General features: G+C 38.6%; 2 protein-coding genes and 1 non-coding gene across 3 annotated transcripts; 1 reads left to right on the top strand and 2 right to left on the bottom strand.

The window, feature by feature from the left end:
- Positions 1–1,989: 1,989 nt before the first annotated feature.
- TRNAF-GAA (transfer RNA phenylalanine (anticodon GAA)) lies at positions 1,990–2,062 on the bottom strand. Its single transcript has one exon. It is a non-coding gene; the product is annotated as a tRNA-Phe (tRNA).
- Positions 2,063–2,114: 52 nt separating this feature from the next.
- LOC126709603 (autophagy-related protein 8i-like) lies at positions 2,115–5,522 on the top strand. Its single transcript, XM_050409900.1, has 5 exons — positions 2,115–2,296; positions 2,430–2,485; positions 3,903–3,955; positions 4,988–5,106; positions 5,213–5,522. Exons 1-5 carry the CDS (start codon positions 2,257–2,259, stop codon positions 5,311–5,313), a joined length of 369 nt encoding a protein of 122 aa, XP_050265857.1. The 5' UTR covers positions 2,115–2,256; the 3' UTR covers positions 5,314–5,522.
- An 843-nt stretch (positions 5,523–6,365) lies between these two features.
- LOC126710610 (E3 ubiquitin-protein ligase HEL2-like) lies at positions 6,366–10,906 on the bottom strand. Its single transcript, XM_050411160.1, has 7 exons — positions 10,434–10,906; positions 9,470–9,772; positions 9,112–9,320; positions 8,970–9,018; positions 8,761–8,850; positions 8,524–8,586; positions 6,366–8,326 (listed from the first exon to the last, which is right to left on the bottom strand). The coding sequence occupies exons 1-7, from the start codon at positions 10,599–10,601 to the stop codon at positions 6,710–6,712; spliced, it is 2,499 nt and encodes an 832-aa protein (XP_050267117.1). The 5' UTR covers positions 10,602–10,906; the 3' UTR covers positions 6,366–6,709.
- Between the last annotated feature and the right edge of the window lie 9,582 nt (positions 10,907–20,488).

Here is a 20,488-nt window from a genome sequence, read left to right on the forward strand (position 1 = left end):
TAAAACTCTCAAACAAGAGAATGGAAGAATATTCTAAAATTATTCTTTTTATTCCTTTCCATTCCATTCCATTTCATTCCCTCCTCCCAAGCGGAGCCTTAGTATAGGAAAAAGTTTGGTTTCAAATATGTTTGAAGTTATCTTACTCTAATCTATTACATGGCAATTGAAAAAACAATTTATGTGTAGTTTGGTTACATGACTTTTGTAGGGACGAAATGCCCAGATAAGGATATTGGGCTGTGGGCCGCACCTGAGGACATCAAATAGCCTGAGGACAAATAATTACTAGTGAAGGCAGGAGGATTATTAGGCCAAGGAAGAGGTCTGGTCAAAATGAACAGGTGACATTGTCCGAGGAGTAACCCCTTCTCGACCAACAGAGTGGAAGCCTAAAGTCCAACCACCCATCAAGTACTGGGCAGTAGACAACCGTGATTGGGAGGATAAACTTTAGAAAAAAATGAGTCAACAGAGAATTGAAAAATATCTGGGAAGAAAGCTACTACCAACGCATTGAATACTCTGCATCTAACCCCCTAGCCGCATTAACGTGGAAGTGATACCTGAACAGTAACTTTCAGCCTTACAGCTACCCACAAAGACTTCAAAAAGGTGTTGATGGGACAAGTATCAAGGGGATTAGTAATTTGATCTACACGTGGAGGGCTAAGATGAAAAAGGGGAAGGGAATATATAAGGGAAGGACTCCATTACAAAGGAAAACGAGGAGAAAACCAGAGAAAAAAAAATCATTGTGTAAACAAGAACTTGAATATTTATATGTCTAAGAGAAATATATAAGAACATACTTACCTCAGACTCGACCGATGAGTATTTTTCCTTTTCAAATTATTTGTCTTGTTCATTCTAACACCAACTAGCTTATTGTGATCTACATTCTAACTCATTGAACGTTCAGTAACAAGCCCACTCTCTAACAAATTTATTGTTTTTGACTCATTGGGCCATTGTCCAAATCTCTTGGGTTGTAAACCAAAACATGTCCTTACAACTTTTTTAATGAATTCTTTAAATAATACATATTAGATAATCTTATAATTTTGTAACGTAATGAGTTTGAAAAGATAAATCTAAACATATTTAGAGTCAAACTCTGTCCTATAGAGAATAGTTTCAAATTAAATTCTAGAGTTTATGAATGGTAAACTTTAAAAATTGTAGTAATCAAAATTTTAATTAAACTCAACTCAAAGTATCCTTGGTTTTACATGATATAGCCTTAGAAGTATAGAAATTTGAGTTAAAACTAGAGAAACAAAAAGATTTAAGTGCTAACAGTCTTGAACTTCAAGGCTTAATTTGAAACCATGTTAGATATTTATATGGACAAAGTTTGGCAACAAATTTGGTTGTAGTTTAAGGTTACAACTCCACTTAATATCTTTTTATTAGATGTAAATTTTGACAAATTCACTATTGGGTTACACTTTTTTCTTATATTCTTCATACTTGCAAAATTTCTAGTATATCAAAGATTAAGGTATGTCATCAATCAAATGTTTAAATTTTAAGTTTTTGTAATCTAAAATTATGCATAAAAAATAAGTTTATAGATCGAATAGAAAATTACATTCGATTGACATGAAATTTGACATACGTATTAAGAGTATAAATAATATGCAATTCAAAGATTAGATTTTAAAATATGTAGCCATGTTAATTTTTTTTAAGTGGAGTTGTAGCTTTAGGATACAAACCAAGTTTGTAACAAAACTTTGTACTGTTTAATAAAATAAATAAAAGCTACTTGTGAACTACTATTTGAGTTCAACTGGTAAGATGCTTGCTTAGACTCTTGTAAAAAGTAAATAAAACTATCAAGATTGAAACTTGAGTAGTTAACAAACCAAGTTTAAATTTTGAGAGAGAGAGAAAGAGAGAAGCCTAGCTTTCTTAATAATTTTTCAAAATCCTAAAGTTTGGTATGAAAAAGAGGTTTGGTGAAAAAAACTAATAAACTAAAATTGCGGTGAGCGTGGATCGAACACGCGACCTTCAGATCTTCAGTCTGACGCTCTCCCAACTGAGCTATCCCCGCTTGACGAAAGAAACATTCTTAACATCTAATACATTTTAATATTCCTTAACTTGTACTATCTCACTCTTTCACCTATTCACGTCTTCTTCTTCTTCTTCTTTATCAATTTATCATTATCCCTGAGCAGAAGAGCAAGTACTCTCTGATTCTGAACACGCATTTATTAACACAAAGACAAGCACCCGAAAGCCCAGATGGGAAAAACCATTTCTTTCAAGGACGAGTTCACTTTCGGTCTGTTTTGTTCCATTCTTACTTGCCTTCTCTTCCTCTTCAAAATCTTTTTTTTTTTTTTTTTTTTTGTTTTTGTTTATGTATTATATTCATTCTGAGATGTTTGTTTGTTTCATATGAATCCCATTTGCAGAGCAAAGGTACGAGGAATCACGTGACATCATTGCCAAGTACCCAAACCGAGTCCCTGTATGTTTTCTTATTTTCCCAAAACTCATCAATTTCTATTTGGTTGATTCATATTATTTTTGTACCCCACCACCCAAAATATGAACTTTGAATCAGTTTCAATTATAATTCTCTTCCTCTAGATTTTCCAGATTACTCTATCGAAATTTTCTTAAATTCTAACCGCATTTAATATTTTCAGAATTCCACTAACAATATTCTTAAAATAATAAAATAATATTACAAACAAAATAATTAAGATTATTGTTAATAGAATGCTACTATAGCAAAATTTAGACTATTAAATCACTTAATAATGGTTAAAATTTAAGGAAATCTATTCAGTAGAGATCCTTAAGAAATCTAGAAGATCCAAATCCCTTGTAGTTGTATATAAATTTGGGAAATGCTAATGGCATCGGGTAATGGTTAACAATCCATTTAAAGAAAGTTCTTATGAGAAAAGAAAAAAAATAATATTTTGATAACTTTTTCCATTTTCATTAAAAGTGGTGTCAAAACTTTTCTAAAATAGATTGTTAACCATTGTCCTAAGAGCACCTGTTAACGTGACCCTATAAATTTTTATTGCTAGGATTTAGCTGAGGCCTTGGAACAAGGAGCTAAGAATTATTTCTAGCTTAATTAAGCAAAAATCTAATTTATATTTAAGCATGAAATTTGGTGTGCCTTGTTCCTAAGAATCCGGTTGTGTTAGTTGTGTTATTCAATACTTCAGGGGCAATGGTCTCTCTTCTCACATGAACCATTGACCCCATTATTATAAATTTAATTAGCAAGACCCATTATTATGTGAGAGGAGGAAGAATTGTTGTGTAAGTAATGAATAATTTCTCATATTTTAGTCTAAGAAGCATCGACAATCCAAAATTATGTTGGACAGCCGGAGACACTGTGCATGTGTGTCTGTATTTTTTTGATAAGTATATGTGTCCTCAATGTATTGAAAGGAAAAAATATAAATTTTTTATTTAAAAAAGGATTAAATACGTTTTTAAAGATTTTGACGGTTTTGATTTATTTTGTAAACTAAAAATAAACATGAACTATTCTGAAATAAATAAAATATACCTAACTGTATATTAATTAATTAATTTGTGTATCTCCGTTATGTCTAACTTAATTTTTCAAGAATTGTCATGTCCCGTCTGGTGTTTCATGTCCATGCTTATTTGTACAGATTCAATTGTCTTTATACAAATAAGGCAATTAACCATTAGCAGTCTGTATGCTTAACTAGTATTCACAAAAGGGTGTGCAGCTGTTTGGCTCAAAGTTTGTGTGTTTGAAAACTTCAAACACAATTAAAATACACTCGCTTTCCCCCCCCCCCCCCCCCCCCCCCCCAAAGCTTCTTAAAGTGTAGATATAAATTTACCCCTTCTCCAAGTCATTACTTATTGATTATACATTGCAGTTAATTGTGGAAAGGTATTCAAAAAGCAGACTTCCTGAGATGGAAAAGAAAAAGTAAGTTTCAGCTTTGGCTTTGCTTTCTTGAAGTTCATAAGTTTTTTTCTTTTGTTTATATGCATACTGGGATACACTTTGTTTCAACTTTCAAGATAAATCTCCTTAGTGTGTATTTCTATTGGCTTATTTGCTGAAAATAAGTATAAGTACAATTGTAACTAGAAAAAAAAAATCAGGCTTTAAATGGCTGTACATAAGCAAAAAGTTAAATAAACTCCTGAAAAAAGCTAAACCAAACACACACTACTTCTAGATTAGAATCTCTGCCTGCTGATGTAGCTAAAACTGATCATGTTTATTAGTGCTTTTGGTTGATTAAGTTGTAGTAGTATTAAAGTATTGGCATGCTTATTCAAATCCCTATTTGCTATTTGTTGTTTGCTTTTAGTGAAAGAGAAAGAACCTTTCATTCTCAAGTGTTATCTGGTATCTCAAATCCTTTGGCCTGTTTCCAGACCGGGTCTTACTAGTTCTCAACTTGCAGTATTTTCTTCTATTTGGATACCGGAGAGAGGATTTCAATTTACTGGTCACAAAAATCTAAATATAGAAACCGGAGCATAGGCTTTATAGGAGTACATATTTCAATTTCAGTTTCTTTCCATTTATTAACAGCATGTAGACTAAAATGAACTTGGTTTTTTAGAATGATTTTATGGATATCACATATTGACATACCATTTGTTATCACTGGGCAAGTCATGGAGTCTTGATAGAAGAAGTCAGAGATTTGGGTAAATAAATGAATACTTGTATTTGGAAGGCATGATGAAACCTGTTTTGTTAAAAATGATTGTCTTTTTCCAAAATTTCTGATCTTATGGGAAACCACCTTAGCATCGCTAGACGAATCAACCACATATTTCTGGGCATTGGAGCACTGGGTTTGATATGGTTATAGGGAAAGGTTGGAATATTATTAAAGATCGATTGAGTATAACTTAAACTTGTGTTGCCAATTTTTTGTGCTTATACTGATAATTAGTTTAGCATCTCTATCATACCTCTTTCTTTGCTCTTTGGTGATAGATTCCTGGTTCCCCGAGACATGTCCGTGGGGCAATTCATTCACATTCTGAGTGACAGACTTCATCTAGCCCCTGGAAAAGCTCTCTTTGTATTTGTGAAGAATACCTTACCTCAAACTGGTATAATTTATAAATCCTGTGTTGCTTGCCTTTAATTGAATTTTTTTGCTAGAAGTCTTTTCTGTGTGTGTGTTCTGATTTGCTCTATTATGACTTTGATCTGCAGCAACTTTGATGGACTCTGTTTATGAATCCTTCAAGGATGAGGATGGATTTCTATACATGTGTTACAGCACTGAGAATACCTTCGGCTATGCTACAATTTAGATTTGGGAACACTGAACTCTATACATTGTTGTAATTAAACAGTCGCCTCCCCTCAATGAAGATTATTCTTTAAACTGTACCTTATATAAGATTATTCTTTAAAGCAGCATCTGATGTATCATGTTATGTATGTGTGTGTATGTAGTTTTATGACGTCATTTATTATTTACATTTTAAGAACGTAAAAAATGACAACTTAATTTTGTGCATACAGACCTTTTAATGCTTAGAAATTGCAATTGTTATTCAGTGGAAAGAATCATAAGTTTTGTGTCAATAGATGTTGAGGATGCACTTCACTCCTGCTGAATGTTGTGTATTGTAGTTATGGGTGGTGAATAATTGGGTCAAGGTCCACAAAGGTCAAAATGTAATATGCTTTTACAAATATATTGGATCTCCAGACTGGTTAATAGATTTTGTATAGTTGTGCAGCTGCTATTGTAAAGCAAATTAGTCACTGTGCTTATTTTTAACCAGTAAGTTTTGAAAGATCAACCAAATTTCAGTTAATTATGATATTGTGAAAAGCTGAAATGAAGTTGCTATCAAGGCTTTGTTTGACTCTACCAGCCATAGTGACCCTCATTGGACATTTAGTTAATAGGATTGGTTTTTGGTGGACTGCGTTCTTGAAATTTTTGTGTCCCTCAGAGAAAATATCCAACTATTTATTCTGTTTTTTCCAGGGGATGGCAAGGGCCATATAGGCATATACTATTCCTTAACATAAACCACAAGGCCACGAGTATAATGTTTTGCCTGCACTCTTGTGCTGGAGGAGCTACTACCCTTTCTTTGCCAATGAATAATAGCTCCAATGGCACCCTCGTTAAGATGATTGGATCCACAAAGAGATGAACAGGTAGATAAAGGTCCTAGCCTTCCTACGGGTAGGTTACCCAACACTTATTTCTTTTGCCTGGCATTCCCAGAGAAGTCCCACACAATGCAATTTCATTCATAAAAATATAAAATAAATGATAGAAACATATCACACATGGAACGGTCCTCAATGTAAATTAAATACAGAAACGCCATTGCGAAGTATAAGATTTTCAACCTTTGCACAATATATATTCAAAAGAATTATTGTATATCAACATAACACTTGTGGTTATCAAGAAAGACCAAGAGGTGAAAAAGAAACACCCCCACCATTCAGGCAGCATTGTCTTTGCCTTAAAGATTAGCATGCCACAAAATCAGACTTACGGCTAAACAAGACAATCCAACCCAATTCAAAAAAAAAAAGACGACAATCAAGGCAAGAAATAGAATCCTTGTTGTCTTTTGCCTGATCAAAATATAATTCAGATACTGTATATGATTCTTGTACTTCTGCATGATAACTACTACCAGAATTCAGTAGTTTTAGAATCTCTTGGAAAATTTGCTAGGGGAAGAGTTTTTGACCTCCACCATTTCGCCAGACACCACGCACTGGCAACCCTCCAGTGAGGTTCTGGACATCCACTGCTTCCGGATCTGAGTCAGGATCTTTATTTTTGAGGTCCAAAAGTGATGCCACAGAGCCATCACCTAATCGAGCTCTGAGGAACTTTGAGGATTTCTTTCGTTGCTTACTCCCTCCACCACCATCTCCTATATTTTGATTAGATACACTAACAGCCGATGGGGAATCATTCTGGCCCCTCAGCTTCATTAAAGGTTGACTACCAGTACTTAACTCCATGTGCTGCTCAAAAACCGATTCCTGTGATTTGCCTTTGGATGCTCGGTACCCATCCTTGGATAACATCTCCGCCTCCTGTTCTAAGGGCTTATAGCTTGATTGCAGTTGCTTTACGGTGCTTAAAATGCTATTTGCTAATTTATCCTTTGAATTACTATCTTCAGCAACTACAGACTTCCCTTTACCTTTCTTAGAGCCTTTACTGTCTTTCAAGTGGGCACTACCACGGCCCCAACCATTACCTTGTGGACCATTGCTTCGCAAACTAGCATTATAGGTCTCAACAAGCTCTTTCTGTTTCCGAGGATCAGGACAGAGTCGAGCCAAGTCAACAACAAGATGTGACAGGCCAAACTGCTGCACATAATACAGATATCTTCCCGTGTCAATTAAACCCTGCCGATATTGTCCAGATATGTCTTTAAAAGCAGCGTATCTGTCTTCATCAAATTCAAGAGCAGCACGCATCTTTTCCACCAAAGACCTGTTTGCAACTTGAACATCCTCCACACTTGGCAAGGCCTGGCTACTTGTGGGCAACTTGTTAATTTGTGCTGCAGAAACTGGAGGAAAATCAGATATTGAAGGTTCCACAGATCCTCTCTCCACAAGATCCGGGGCTGATGTGGAGTGGCTGATCCTACTAGTGTTGCCCAAGTCCCTTGAAGAGCCAGCTGACAATTGTGCATGGGTCGAACGAGGTTGAGCCAAACTTGCATAGGTTGATTTTGTCAGTCCATTACCAGTGGAGGTATTGGTCTGACCAGAACTATGTGACATTACAGGTCCTGAATTTGTTGCAGGCCTAAATTGGGTAGAAGTACTTGCTGGTACCACTGGCCCCCGGGTAGCAGCTGGCCAACCCTGAACTGAATTAAGAACAGTCACATTTCTTTGGCGGCGGAGATGTGCTGCCATATTGTTACTAGGCAAACCTTCTGAGTCCTGTTTTGGTTTTTGTTGACTGCTGTTGGGTGCCATACGGAGGGGAGGAAAAGAAGATCCTACCAAAGGAGCATTTCTTGACCCTTGCCCCAAGGCTTGAAGGTACCTTGAAGATGATTCAGAATCCGTTGTGGCTAATGATTCAAATGGCTGAATGATTGGATCAATATCACTTGCATCCCCAGGGTCAGGGGCAACTTGCCCATTGGACGAAGATGATGGATCATGAGATGTACGGTCTGCATTAGCTATCTCCAAACTTGCTTCAATGGCCATAGAAAGTTGATCTTCAGAAGAATCACGTCGAAATGTTCGTCCTCTTCCACGACGACGATCTTGCTCACTACTTCGATACCGAAAGCTAGTTGGTATCTGTGAGGAAAAAGAATAAAAGAAAATAAATAACTAGCCAACGGGAAAAAAAAACTGCAAAAAAGAATATATTCTTCATTGAATAAAAAAGCAGCAATACATGACACTGTGATCCAAAGATCAGAAAAAAAAAATATATATATATATATATATATAGATAAATTATGATGTGCCAACAATTGATAGATTATACATGCCTGCAGGGCAGCATTACGCTTGGAACGTGACATTCGTCCTCCATGTTCAAGAGTATTGTGTCTCTGAAATATCAAAAAGGAAAGCAAGTCAAGCTATTGAAATTAATCCAGAATACCAACTACAATAATATAGCTAAACCATTTCATAAAAATTCAAAATAAAAAACAGGCATATGGGTGTACACATGCAGTGCACACCACAATGCTACATTCACATGCAATATGATAATATATTACCTTCAAATCTGCTTCGGATTGATAAACAATAAACTTTTTGGCAAGGCAGGCCTCATCTTCACATAAGAAATGCTCTTGACGGAAGTGGATCTGTGACAGAGAGCAGCCATTTGTTTATACAGGTATTCTCAAGCTAAAAACAACAATGAAGTGTGGACTTCACAAATTTATTACTAAAAGAAGGGAAAAAAAAAGAACAAGCATCTTGCCTCGAGGTCATCGTAATTCTTGTAATACTCATAGTGTCCAGGATGTTGCCTACATTCAGCAGAATAAAAATCATGAACATTACTAGTCTTCATTGCAATCAAAGCATAGGATTGTCTTCTATGTAGCAGATTGCTTGTTTACCTTTGGCATATATGGCAGGTATAATGTTCAGTAGACATATGGGAGTAAAGTTCGTTTTCCCCATAGAATGGTGATCTGCAAAATTCACACGTAGGATGCCCCATAAAACCACCCCTTTCACTCTCACTTCCATCCACCTCAGAGTCTCCAGTGTTTATATGCTGTTTCAGTTGTACTTTAGTATATAGCTTTTGTTCACAAATAAATACCTGTATCACACAAAGGAAGCCAATGAGGTCCTCATGCAAACCATATAAGAAAAAGATGGCTTTTTCAAAAACCCAAAATCATAATTTTTTTTTTTTTTTGGTAAGTAAAAACCCGAAATCATATAGGAAGTCAGGTATATGCATTTCACCTTCCTCCCTTCCAAACAAAGACTACACATAAACAACTTATGTTGATGGAATAAATGACCCTTCAACTGTTCAATGTTCCTGAACTTTGCTCGACGCTTTGGGCCATCATTTGGTTGCCCCTCCACATTATCACATACACTGCAGGAAAGCCTGCACATTGCCTTGATCATGTTGTAGTGGTCCACATCATCAAAAAACGCTTGTGTATCCTCATGGTACCAGTATGATCCCACTTTACCCTCCTTTACATCGGAGGGCAAGATGGAAAAGTCATTAATCAACCTGGTGTAATCTCCTAAAGCCTGCAACAATAATAAATTCACATGGATTTTAGAATAGATTGAACAGCTGCATGGACAAGGAGTAGAAAAAAAGAGCATTAAATCAACCTCAATCTATCTTTCTAGGTAAAAAAGAAAATTCTCCTAAAATAATGAACCTTCAATTATTAAACTGTAAGAAGCCTCTTGTCATTTAAGCGACAAAATCAGCTAATAATAAACCAAACCCAACGCGCAAAAGTGCATAGATGATAGAACCCAGAACAAGGAGAATAACAAATTCAGCATAAAAAGTTGGGAAGCTCAACATTGAGCAATAGCATCAATAACACAATCATAGTAAAAACACTGGAATTAATCAGAACAAAAATCAACACCACCACATGTCTAAAACCCACCTAGTTCAATGCTTGATTATAAATTTGACAGAAATATAAAGTAGAAAATTTTTCCCTGAAAGCTAACTGAAATTAAAGGAAACAAAAATAAAGTGTGCAGCAATGCAATATGAAAACACACAATGCAGTAAGAGAAACAGTTCGTAACTACAACTGCATCAACATGGTGAAATTGAAATTCAAAGCTACAAATCAAGAATCTAAACAAAATTCATAACAGAAAAAAAAAAAAAAAAAAAAAAAAAAAAAAAAAGAAAGAAAGAAAGAAGGAGAGGAAACTTGACCTTGGTGACGAAAACGATGTCGGACTCGGACTTGCAGATACAGCAACGGCGATCCTCGCAGATGATGCGGAGGCGAGCGACGCAGGTGGAGCAGACCTCTTTGTGGCCACAAGCTCCGTACGCAACCCATTCAAGAGCATCGGCACACACAGCACAGCTATCGTCCATGTCTTTCCCTTCCCCCTCTTTCTCACAAAACCCTAATCGGACGTTGAAGACGAAGATGGAGATCTAAATTTCTAGGGTTCAAAGAAAGGGGCGGCTCTGAACAAAAGACCCAAATTTTACTTTTAGATTTTTTTTTTTTAGTGTTTGAAGAAAGTGATTTTTGTGTGTTGTTTATCTATATATATATATATAGAGATTAAGGTTTATGATTGACGGAATCGGAGTTGAAGTTGGATTCGATGGGGTTGAATATGGGTGGAGTGCTAACGTCTGCTCTGAGAACCTGAGGATTTCAAAGGACAATGACATTATATATATTAATTTTCAACTCTCTTTTTCTTTTTCTTTTTTTTTCTAAGGCGGCGGATTTGGGCTGCAGCTGAGGGCAATTGGGCTTTTATTATGATAAAGAGAACTCCCATTAGGAGTAGGATTTCCATTGCTCCCTTTCTTTTTCCTTTTTTTGGGTAGTACAAAATAGTATTTAAAGTCGGTCTTGTTGCTGAGATTAGGGAATGAGAATGTGTAAGTGGGTAATTTGGAAGAAAATATCTAAGACCACGAAATTTTTTATAACTTTTTGTCATAATTGTGATGTAACAAAGTGTGATTAGTGAAAAAAATAGTAAGTTTATATGTAAGTAATGGTTAACCACTCATAGTCTGTCATGTCAAAGTTTTGATATAAAAATTGTAAAATAATTTGTGGTCCTAAAACTACTCAAATTAGAATTAAATTTGTTTAAAGTCCATGAGTAATTCTTAAGTATTCTCGAAGTAACTCACCATGAATATGAGAGAAGAAAACACCATTTATCTATACTTTGAGAGTGTCTAAGAATTTTTCATGACCATGAGCATGTTAAAGAAATTAAGAAAAAAAATCCAGCATGCTAAAATGCTATTAAATATTAGGAATTTTAGGCAAATCATTTATCATTGATACAAAAATTCGGAGCACGAAGAATGGTGCTTTCTTTTCTTACATTCATGGTAGAGTCCACTCATTAAATTCATAACGAGATCCACCATGACTACGAAAGAAAAGAACACCATTTATCTATACACTAGGAGTGCCTAATAATTTTTTATGACCATGAGCATGTTAAAGAAATTAAGAAAAAAAAATTTCAGCATGCTAAAATGCTATTAAATATTAGAAATTTTAGGCAAATCATTTATCATTGATACAAAAAATCAAATATTATCTAGTGTTATTTAAAAGAATAATTAGGCGTTACAGCTTACTTCTTTTTTCTTTTTCTTTTTTGGGATGATTGAGAGATTTAGCATTTAGGGGGCATAAAAAACCCCTAGTTGCTATTTTACCAACTAACAAGCCAAAAGTAATCATTATTCGAGTATGTATTGCTAAAAAAATTTAGCAACCGTGAACAGTGGGTTCTTAAATATAGAACCTACTGTATCTTGGATGTAAAACCAAAAAAATAATATTCCATTCTCTCTCTCTCTCTCTCTCAAACTGGTGTAGATCAGCAGCTCTCTAGTCTTTCTCTTTCTCTCGATTTTCTCCATCATAACCTCACCATAGGTGTAGATTGGCAATGTTGTGGTGGAGGTTCGGTGGGTTTGGTGTGGGTCTATGGTGGTGGGTCTTGGTGGTTTGTAGTGGTGGTTCAGTTTTTTTTTTTTTTTTTTTTTAATAGGTTGTGGGTGATGTTGGTGAGTAGAAAGTGGGGAAGAGTTGTTGAGTAGAGGAGAGAAAAATATATATTTTATTGGGTAGTTTATATTATTTAATTGGGTTGTATATAAAATAAGAACCGAGATGTTGAATGTATTGCAAAATGAGTTGCTAAAATAAATAAAGCAGTATTTGAGAATGTAAAATATGTATTTTTTTATATCCTTGGATGTGAATGCTTTAACTAGCTCTTCAATTTTAAATATTTTCTTTTGCTTCTAGTGAATCAAAAGGTAATCTGATGAATCTCCCACGTTTGCCAGACAATAAACTACAATAAGCCAATAAGGCTAAAACCATGATTGAAGAAAAAATATATATACAAATTAAGCTAAAACCCAGTTGGCTTATTTAGGAAGACTAGTAATTGCGTAGATTTTGATGATTATTAGGCTAACAAATCTTAAACCAAAATTCAAAGTTTCAAAAAAGAAAATGCTTTAAACAAGTACTGCTATTGAATTCTACTACCTTTCTAGCAAGTTTGCTAGACAAAATGTACACTTTTAAAAAATAAAAAATAAAATTTAAAGAACAACCTTTCTAGCAAGTTTTCATTTAAATATATATATATATATATATATTTTTTTTATTCAGTTTTCATTTAAATATATGAGGTTAGCCGACAATGACCTACATTCTTACTATTGTAGTGATAAAGGGCCCGTTTGGTTTGCCAACTCAAAACATAGTGTTCAGTGTTTAAACACTGAACACTAGTGTCCAAATTTAAGAACAACCCGTTTGGTGACTCATCTTGAAATAGGATTGTTTGAAAATTAGTACTCAAAAACCAGTGTTTGAAACACTATTTTTGAAACATGGTCTGGGCATATTTTAAACAATGAACAGCGTTTTTTGATGGCATTATTGTAATAAAATTGACACTGGATTTTCACTGTGAACAATCCCAGATCAATATCACAACCACCTTTTTCGCCTAGCAACATTCATTTCACTAGTCATTTGCCTAGCAACAATCACCCACAACACGGACCCATATCACTGCTACACCACCAGCCACCCCAGCAAATCACAACAACAATCCCAAAACAAAAATTCGAAGAAAAACCCACCATCAATTCATGCCAATCTTTAAAGTGATCGGACTTGCCACTGCCACTGAACCCCAACAAACCACCAATCACCACCACCATGCCACACGCCAACCGGAAAAGCCATTAAATCATAAACCAACAAACCCATTAAATCAGAAAACCAACAAACCCATTATTTTGGTACCCACGCGATCAAAATCCAATCTCCACAGAACCCACGCGATCAAAACTCCAACGGAATGGAGCCCACACCTATCTAAACTCGATCTCCACGGAACATCGGAACCCACTCGATCAAAACCCCATTGGAACGAAACCCATGCAATCAAAACCCGATCTCCATATACGTTGATCAAAACTCCGATCTCCATAGAACCCACGTTGATTAAAACTCCATTGGAAGCCACCTGATCTTCTTCCGCCGATCAAAACCCCATCGAAACCCACCCAAAATCAAAACCCACCTCGCCACGCCGATCGGTGAACGGAGCCGTGAATCTTCTTTGGCGTCGATGGAGATGAGGACGTGCGTGGGTTTGGCGTCGGCTGATCGGCTGATCGGTAAACGGAGCCGTGGATCTTCTTTGGCGTCGATGGAGATGAGGACATGCGTGGGTTTGGCGTCGGCTGATCGGTGAATGGAGCCGTGGATCTTCTTTGGCGTGGGTTTGGCTTTTTTGTTTTCTGCTCTGAGGGAAGACTGAAGACTGAAGAGAAAGGGATAAAGACAGAAGAAAAGGAAAAGAAGGGATAAAAAACGGATTAAAAAATTATTATTTAATACGTTAGTCAGCTTTTTTTTATCAAACAAAACATACATACCAAACACATATTTTACATTTTTTAAACACTGAAAAACATTGTTTAAACAATGATACCAAACACATTTTTTTGTTTTATTCACACTAAAAACACGTTGTTCAACAACACTTTTTAAACCACAATTTTTACATCTTTTTAAACAACAATTTTTAAAAACTACAACCAAAAAAATATTCTAAAAACATAATGCTCATTTGACTGTTGATAGACATAGAAAAGAGAGGTTTATGGAAGTAGGTGGCTGGTGTTGTCGTGTTGGGTATGCTTGAAAGAAAGTTTTGGTTTGCCGGAGAAGAAAAGAATATATAAAACAAAGAGAGGAGAGAGTAGAGAGACATCCGACGAAACAAAACGCGTCATACAAAAATTTGCACTTTAATCCCAAAAGGAAAAAACAGAAAAGAAAAGAAGCTTTAATCATCACCTTTTATAGGACTATAATGGAATTCCACTTATAGGACTATAATGGAATTCCACTTAAATTTAAAAGTTAGGATATGATGATGGATTAAATCTCAGTAAGCCACTTGTCCAAACAATGGCTTTGGAAGACTTGCAAAATACGACACTCAATTTGAGTAGAAATGATGTGTTGTTGGCCTAAACTTCTCAAAAGTTTAAGTTAAAACTCACCGGACCCAATATGTAAACTGAAGATGGTAAAATATAGAGCCTGATGGGCCTACCTTAATGGGCCTGACGGATCGGAACTGGTGGGCCTGAATAAAGATGATCCCCTGCACCTTGAAGGCCCATTGCTGACAGACGTAGTAAGGGCCCATGATCCGAAGTCCATATCGCCTAGAAAAGCCTTAAGATCCAAAAATGGAAATCCTTACTCACCACGCTCAGAGGAATTTGTATTAGAGTCCCACATGGAAAAGATTTGGAAACCAAGAAGAAAAGTCAACCCTTTGTCACTATAAAAGGCCTACCACCCTCAGAAATCGAGGTACGCTTTAATTGACCCTCTCTAACGCTCTAAGTAAAACAGAAGAATTCTAATTTGACCGTCGGAGAGCTTTTGGCCGGCACCACACCGGTGCTCTCTGAAGGACTTCTTTCGATTGCTTCTGTCGTGCAGGTTCGCTTCGAGTCGCGAGTACGTTGTGACCCATTGGTGACAATTTTCGACGTCATTAGTTGGCGCCGTCTACCTGTAGAGAAAGGCGATCAAGATATAGACATAAAAAAGGACGGATATGAAAAGCATTACAAAATTAAGACGGGTGCATACACGATTGATTTATCACTGCCCAGGTTGTGTCGACGGGCATGTACTCCGTCTCCCCTGGACGGCTCATCCATCTGTCACCCTCCAGGAAGAAGTAGCGACTCTTCCAGTCTCTATTTGAGTCTGGGGTCTCAAAGATCACCTTCAACAAGGGGCTCCGACTAGCAAAACTATACATCCCCCTTGATCCAGAAATCTCGTCTGGACGGTAACAGTGAAGAAATTCACGGACCGTCAGTTTCCTTTCCCCATCCGACATTGCACCGTAAAGAATCTCCATGGCTATGAAGACCCTCAAGGCGTTAGGGGATATTTGGGTGACAGACAACCCCAGATAGTGCAAAAGTTCCCTATGAAGTGTAGAAAGCGGGAATCGAAGTCCAGCCTTCAACGCCTGCTCGTACACTCCGACACTGTCTACCCCTTCATAGTAACACTTCTCCGACACATATGGTAGACGGATGGAAACATAGTCCGGGATTTGGAAGTTGGTTCTGAAAGTGCTGAAATGTTTCTCCCTGATGACGGATGTAAACCTATGCACCGTCCACTCTGGCAACATGATGAACTGCCTTAGTCCATCAGCACCTACAACGGACTCCAGTGCTTGATCCCCGTCATCATCAGAACCCTCTATTTCAACTATCTCCACATCCTCATTTGTTGAGGATGAAGAAGAGGCAGACGGACTCCTATCTTCGCCGGGGCTCTCTTGGTCTTTATGACCGGACGGGTATACATCCTCGTATTCCGTCCCATCACGAACCACCGACTGGTTACTTGACGCACTAGACATTTCCTACAATTGACGATGAAACCTAAGACCGACGGGTTTGAAAGTATTGACGGGTATGGAAAGCCTAACAACAATGCATGGACGGAAATGTAACTTGATTATAGTATTAGAAGTACTTACCACACTTAGCAGAGGAGAGGTGACGGTTGGTGTAATCAGTAGATGTTCGTCCTCGACGGATTACTCTGACAAGGTTGACGGCTTCGCTCTGACAAACGATTTCTGATTGAAAATTGAAAAAATGAGAGAGTGAGGCGCCTTATATATATAGGAGATGCACGGAAGACGAAGCGACGCTTCGATCCTATACAATGGCCATTCAGAGAGTGACACGTGGCATGCTTAATAAATGCTGACAACCTGTCAGTACGCACCAACAGATTTGTACCCATCATGTAACCGTCAACTTGATGAATCTTTCTCTGACGGGTTGATCCATCTGGAACCGTCATCCTATCTTGCATGAATCCGTCATAAAATGCCCGTCATACCCATACGTTAGGATCGTCACCCCATTGATCCTTTGACCTAAAAGGTGACGGACCATTGGGGTGAAGGGGGCAACTGATGACGTCGAAAATTGTCACCAATGAGTCACACCGTACTCGCGACTCGAAGCGAACCTGCACGACAGAAGCAATCGAAAGAAGTCCTTCAGAGAGCCCCCCCAGTGGAACATCTACACCGACGGATCATCCAATCGGCGAGTTGGAGGAGCCGGCATAGTATTGCTGTCACCTGAAGGAGACAAGATTGAATGTATGGTCCGTCTCGACTTCCCCATTACCAACAATGAAGCAGAATACGAAGCGGTGGCGGCAGGACTTGACCTAGCCAAAGCAGCCGGAGCTGAAAGTGTGGTCGTGTATTGCGACTCTCAAGTCGTGACCAATCAAGTAAACGGAGATTATGAATGCAAAGGGGAAAGGTTGAAGAGATATCTTGATCAAGTAAGGGCGAGAGTTGACGGGCTAAAAACAATGGTCGTCCAGATCCCCAGGGGAGAAAATGAGCTCGCCGATCGGCTAGCCAAAGCCGCTTCAGCAGAACATATGATGACACTGGGTAATGTACTTTCCTTTGTTCAAATCTTTCCACTAATAGACCCCGACAACATGCAGGAGATACGCTCCGAAAGAAACTGGACTACACAGATAATTTCATACTTAAAGGACGGGATACTGCCAGAAGAGAAGGAGGCAGCGAGAAAGCTAAAAGTCCAAGCGGCAAGGTTCATCTTGATAAAAGACATTCTTTACAAGAAAGGTTTCTCCCGTCCTTATCTAAGATGTCTCGGGGTTGAAGAGGCAGACTACGTAATGAGGGAAGTACACGAAGGAATATGCGGGAACCATTCCGGATCGCGGTCGTTAGTGCACAAACTGGTACGAGCTGGGTATTACTGGCCAACCATGCAGAAGGATGCCGAGTCTTACGTTAAAAGCTGCGACAAATGCCAAAGGTTCAGCAATTTCATCGGACAACCAGCTGAAGAGCTAACCCCTATAACGGCTCCATGGCCGTTCGCTCAGTGGGGACTAGATATTATGGGACCTTTCCCAACGGCGGTAAGGCAGCTGAAGTTCTTGGTAGTGGGTATTGACTACTTCACAAAATGGGTAGAGGCAGAAGCCTTGGCCACCATTACAGAAAAGAACATTAGAAGTTTTGTCTGGCGGTGCATCGTATGCAGGTTCGGTATTCCTAGAGTTCTTGTCTCAGATAACGGGAGGCAGTTCGACAACGGCCACTTCCGGGATTTCTGCACTCAGCTAGGAATAAAAAACCACTACTCATCACCCGCCCATCCTCAGGCTAATGGCCAGGTTGAAGTCACGAACCGATCCTTGTTAAAGATTATCAAGACTCGGCTCGAGGGGGCAAAGGGCATATGGCCCGAAGAATTGCCGAGCATACTATGGGCATACAGGACAACGGCGAGGACTCCGACAGGAGAGACGCCATTTCGACTGACATACGGGAGCGAGGCGGTCATCCCAGCAGAAGTTGGACTCATAAGTTACAGGGTTCACAACCATGACGAAAGCAGGAATGACGAATCCATGAGGCTACAGCTGGACCTGATAGATGAGGTTAGGTCGGTGGCGGAGCAAAGGATCGCTAGATACAAGAATCGCATGTCCAGACATTACAACACCCGGGTCCGACACAGAAACTTCCAAGTTGGAAACCTCGTACTCAGGAAGGTCATGGGTGCAACTAAAGACCCTGCACAGGGAAAACTCGGCCCCAACTGGGAATGACCTTATAGAGTTACGTCATGGAAAAGGAAAGGAACGTACCACCTGGAGACAACAGATGGAGAGAAGCTACCGCATCCATGGAATGCCGAGCATTTGAGGAAATACTACCAGTAGTAGTGACACGGCAACCAGTTTTTGTTTGAGCTTTTTATAAGTTTCTCTTTTAACTGTCTTTTTTGCTACAATCTTGTCGTGCCCTTTTTAAGCCCAAAGGGGGCAGGCACTTTTTCCTTTACGCATTTCTATAATCAAATATTACTTTGATCTTCTACTTGGATGTCATTATAATTGTCTACAAAATTAACGGAAACTAAATAAAGTCCACAAGATGGACGGATACAAATGCAGTCCACAAGATGGACGGATCATTCTACGGGGATGATAACCTCTTACAGGGATGATCATTCAAGTCCACAAGATGGACGGATATAAATGCAGTCCATAAGATGGACGGATCGCCCTACAAGGACGATCGCCCTCAGTCCACAAAATTGACGGACAAAATGTCCACAAGATGGACGGATCATCCTGCGGGGGTGATATCACCCTACAAGGACGATCACTGTCAGTCCATAAAATGGACAGACACAAAATAAAGTCCACAAGATGGACGGATCATCCTACAAGGATAGTAGCCAAAGTCCACAAGATGGACGGACCACCCTACAGGGATGATATCATCCTACAGGGATGATATGATCCTACAGGGATGATAACTCAAGTCCACAAGATGGACGGATACAATCGAAAGTCCACAAGACGGACGCATCGTCCTACAAGGACGATCACTGTAAGTCCTTAAATGGACGGACATAAAATAAAGTCCACAAGGCCGATGGGCCATCCTACAGGGATGATGACATCCTACAGGGATGATAACTCAAGTCCACAAGGTGGACGGAAATAATAGAGGAACGTGCCCGCGAAGTGGACGGACCACTGACTACGTTAAAATTTTTTACTAGTCCATTAAATAGGCGGTACATTTAAAAGTGATATACAACGCCACGAAGTGGACGGATCCTCATAATGAACCTCTAAAAATAGACGGAGAAGGAAAATCCTCACGGATGTAAATGCTCAATCAACACAAAATAACAAGTCTGCAACGTGGACGGAGTATCACGGATAAACAAATATTCTCATAAAAATCCTTCCTCAAGAAGGAGGACGGACTTTTAAACAAGTTCCAAACAATGATAGAAAGCATATGAACATTAAGCCAAAAGCCCAGAAGGCAAGTGTTTAATACAATTAAAGAGGACGGATTGTTCTGAAAAGTAAATTAAAAAAAAAAAAAAAAAAAAAAGAGGACGGATTGTTCTCAAAATAAATTACATAGAGATTAATCTTTCTTTGGTTCTGCGACTTGGACATCCTTCGACGGGACGGATTCTCCGTCTCCTTGAACAGTGTCTTCGCCAAAAAGGTCCTCCGTATTTTCGGAGGCGACGGGGAGGGCAGAAGTCTGGGCTTGGTCCTCAAGTTTGACCATTGACAAATCCAGCTCTGGGTAGGCCTTCTTGACCTGACGGAGAGAATCATCGAAGCCTTGAAGGAAAGACTCTGACAGCTCGCCCAAGCAGGACTCTGAGTTGCGGTACTCCTCGACGGCTACCTCTTTCACATGACGGATCTCTTCCTTCAGTTCTTTAATCTCCACCTCCTTTTTCTCTATGACCGTCAACGCATCAACCGTCTTCTCCTCCAGCTCTTTCCTTGCCTTCTCAGAAAGCTCCAGCTTCTTCTCCATATTGGACCTCCATTTATGAAGTTGACCAAGCTCTTCCTCCGTCTGCTCCGCCTTGGCACGCACCCGGTCCAAGGTACTCTCACGGTTGAGACACCGGTCCAGTAAACCCTTCATCATGACCAAGGACTGCAAACAAGAAAAGAGCCCGTCACATAATGTAAATAACAACGAACAAGAAAAACAAACATATTTGACGGACATAACCAACCTGAGCAACGGCAAAGAGGCCCGTCTCCCCCATGGCCTCCGTCGAGT

Source organism: Quercus robur, chromosome 12 (genome assembly GCF_932294415.1).
Source record: "Quercus robur chromosome 12, dhQueRobu3.1, whole genome shotgun sequence".
Taxonomy (NCBI): domain Eukaryota; kingdom Viridiplantae; phylum Streptophyta; class Magnoliopsida; order Fagales; family Fagaceae; genus Quercus; species Quercus robur.

Coding starts and splice junctions, on each gene's coding strand:
- LOC126709603 (XM_050409900.1), top strand. CDS start 2,257: ATGGGAAAAACCATTTCTTTCAAGGACGAGTTCACTTTCG. Junction 2,486..3,902: donor AGTACCCAAACCGAGTCCCT/GTATGTTTTCTT, acceptor TATACATTGCAG/TTAATTGTGGAAAGGTATTC. Junction 5,107..5,212: donor GAATACCTTACCTCAAACTG/GTATAATTTATA, acceptor TTTGATCTGCAG/CAACTTTGATGGACTCTGTT.
- LOC126710610 (XM_050411160.1), bottom strand. CDS start 10,601: ATGGACGATAGCTGTGCTGTGTGTGCCGATGCTCTTGAATGGGTTGCG. Junction 9,019..9,111: donor ACCTGCCATATATGCCAAAG/GTAAACAAGCAA, acceptor TGCTGAATGTAG/GCAACATCCTGGACACTATG. Junction 8,587..8,760: donor AATCCGAAGCAGATTTGAAG/GTAATATATTAT, acceptor TTGATATTTCAG/AGACACAATACTCTTGAACA.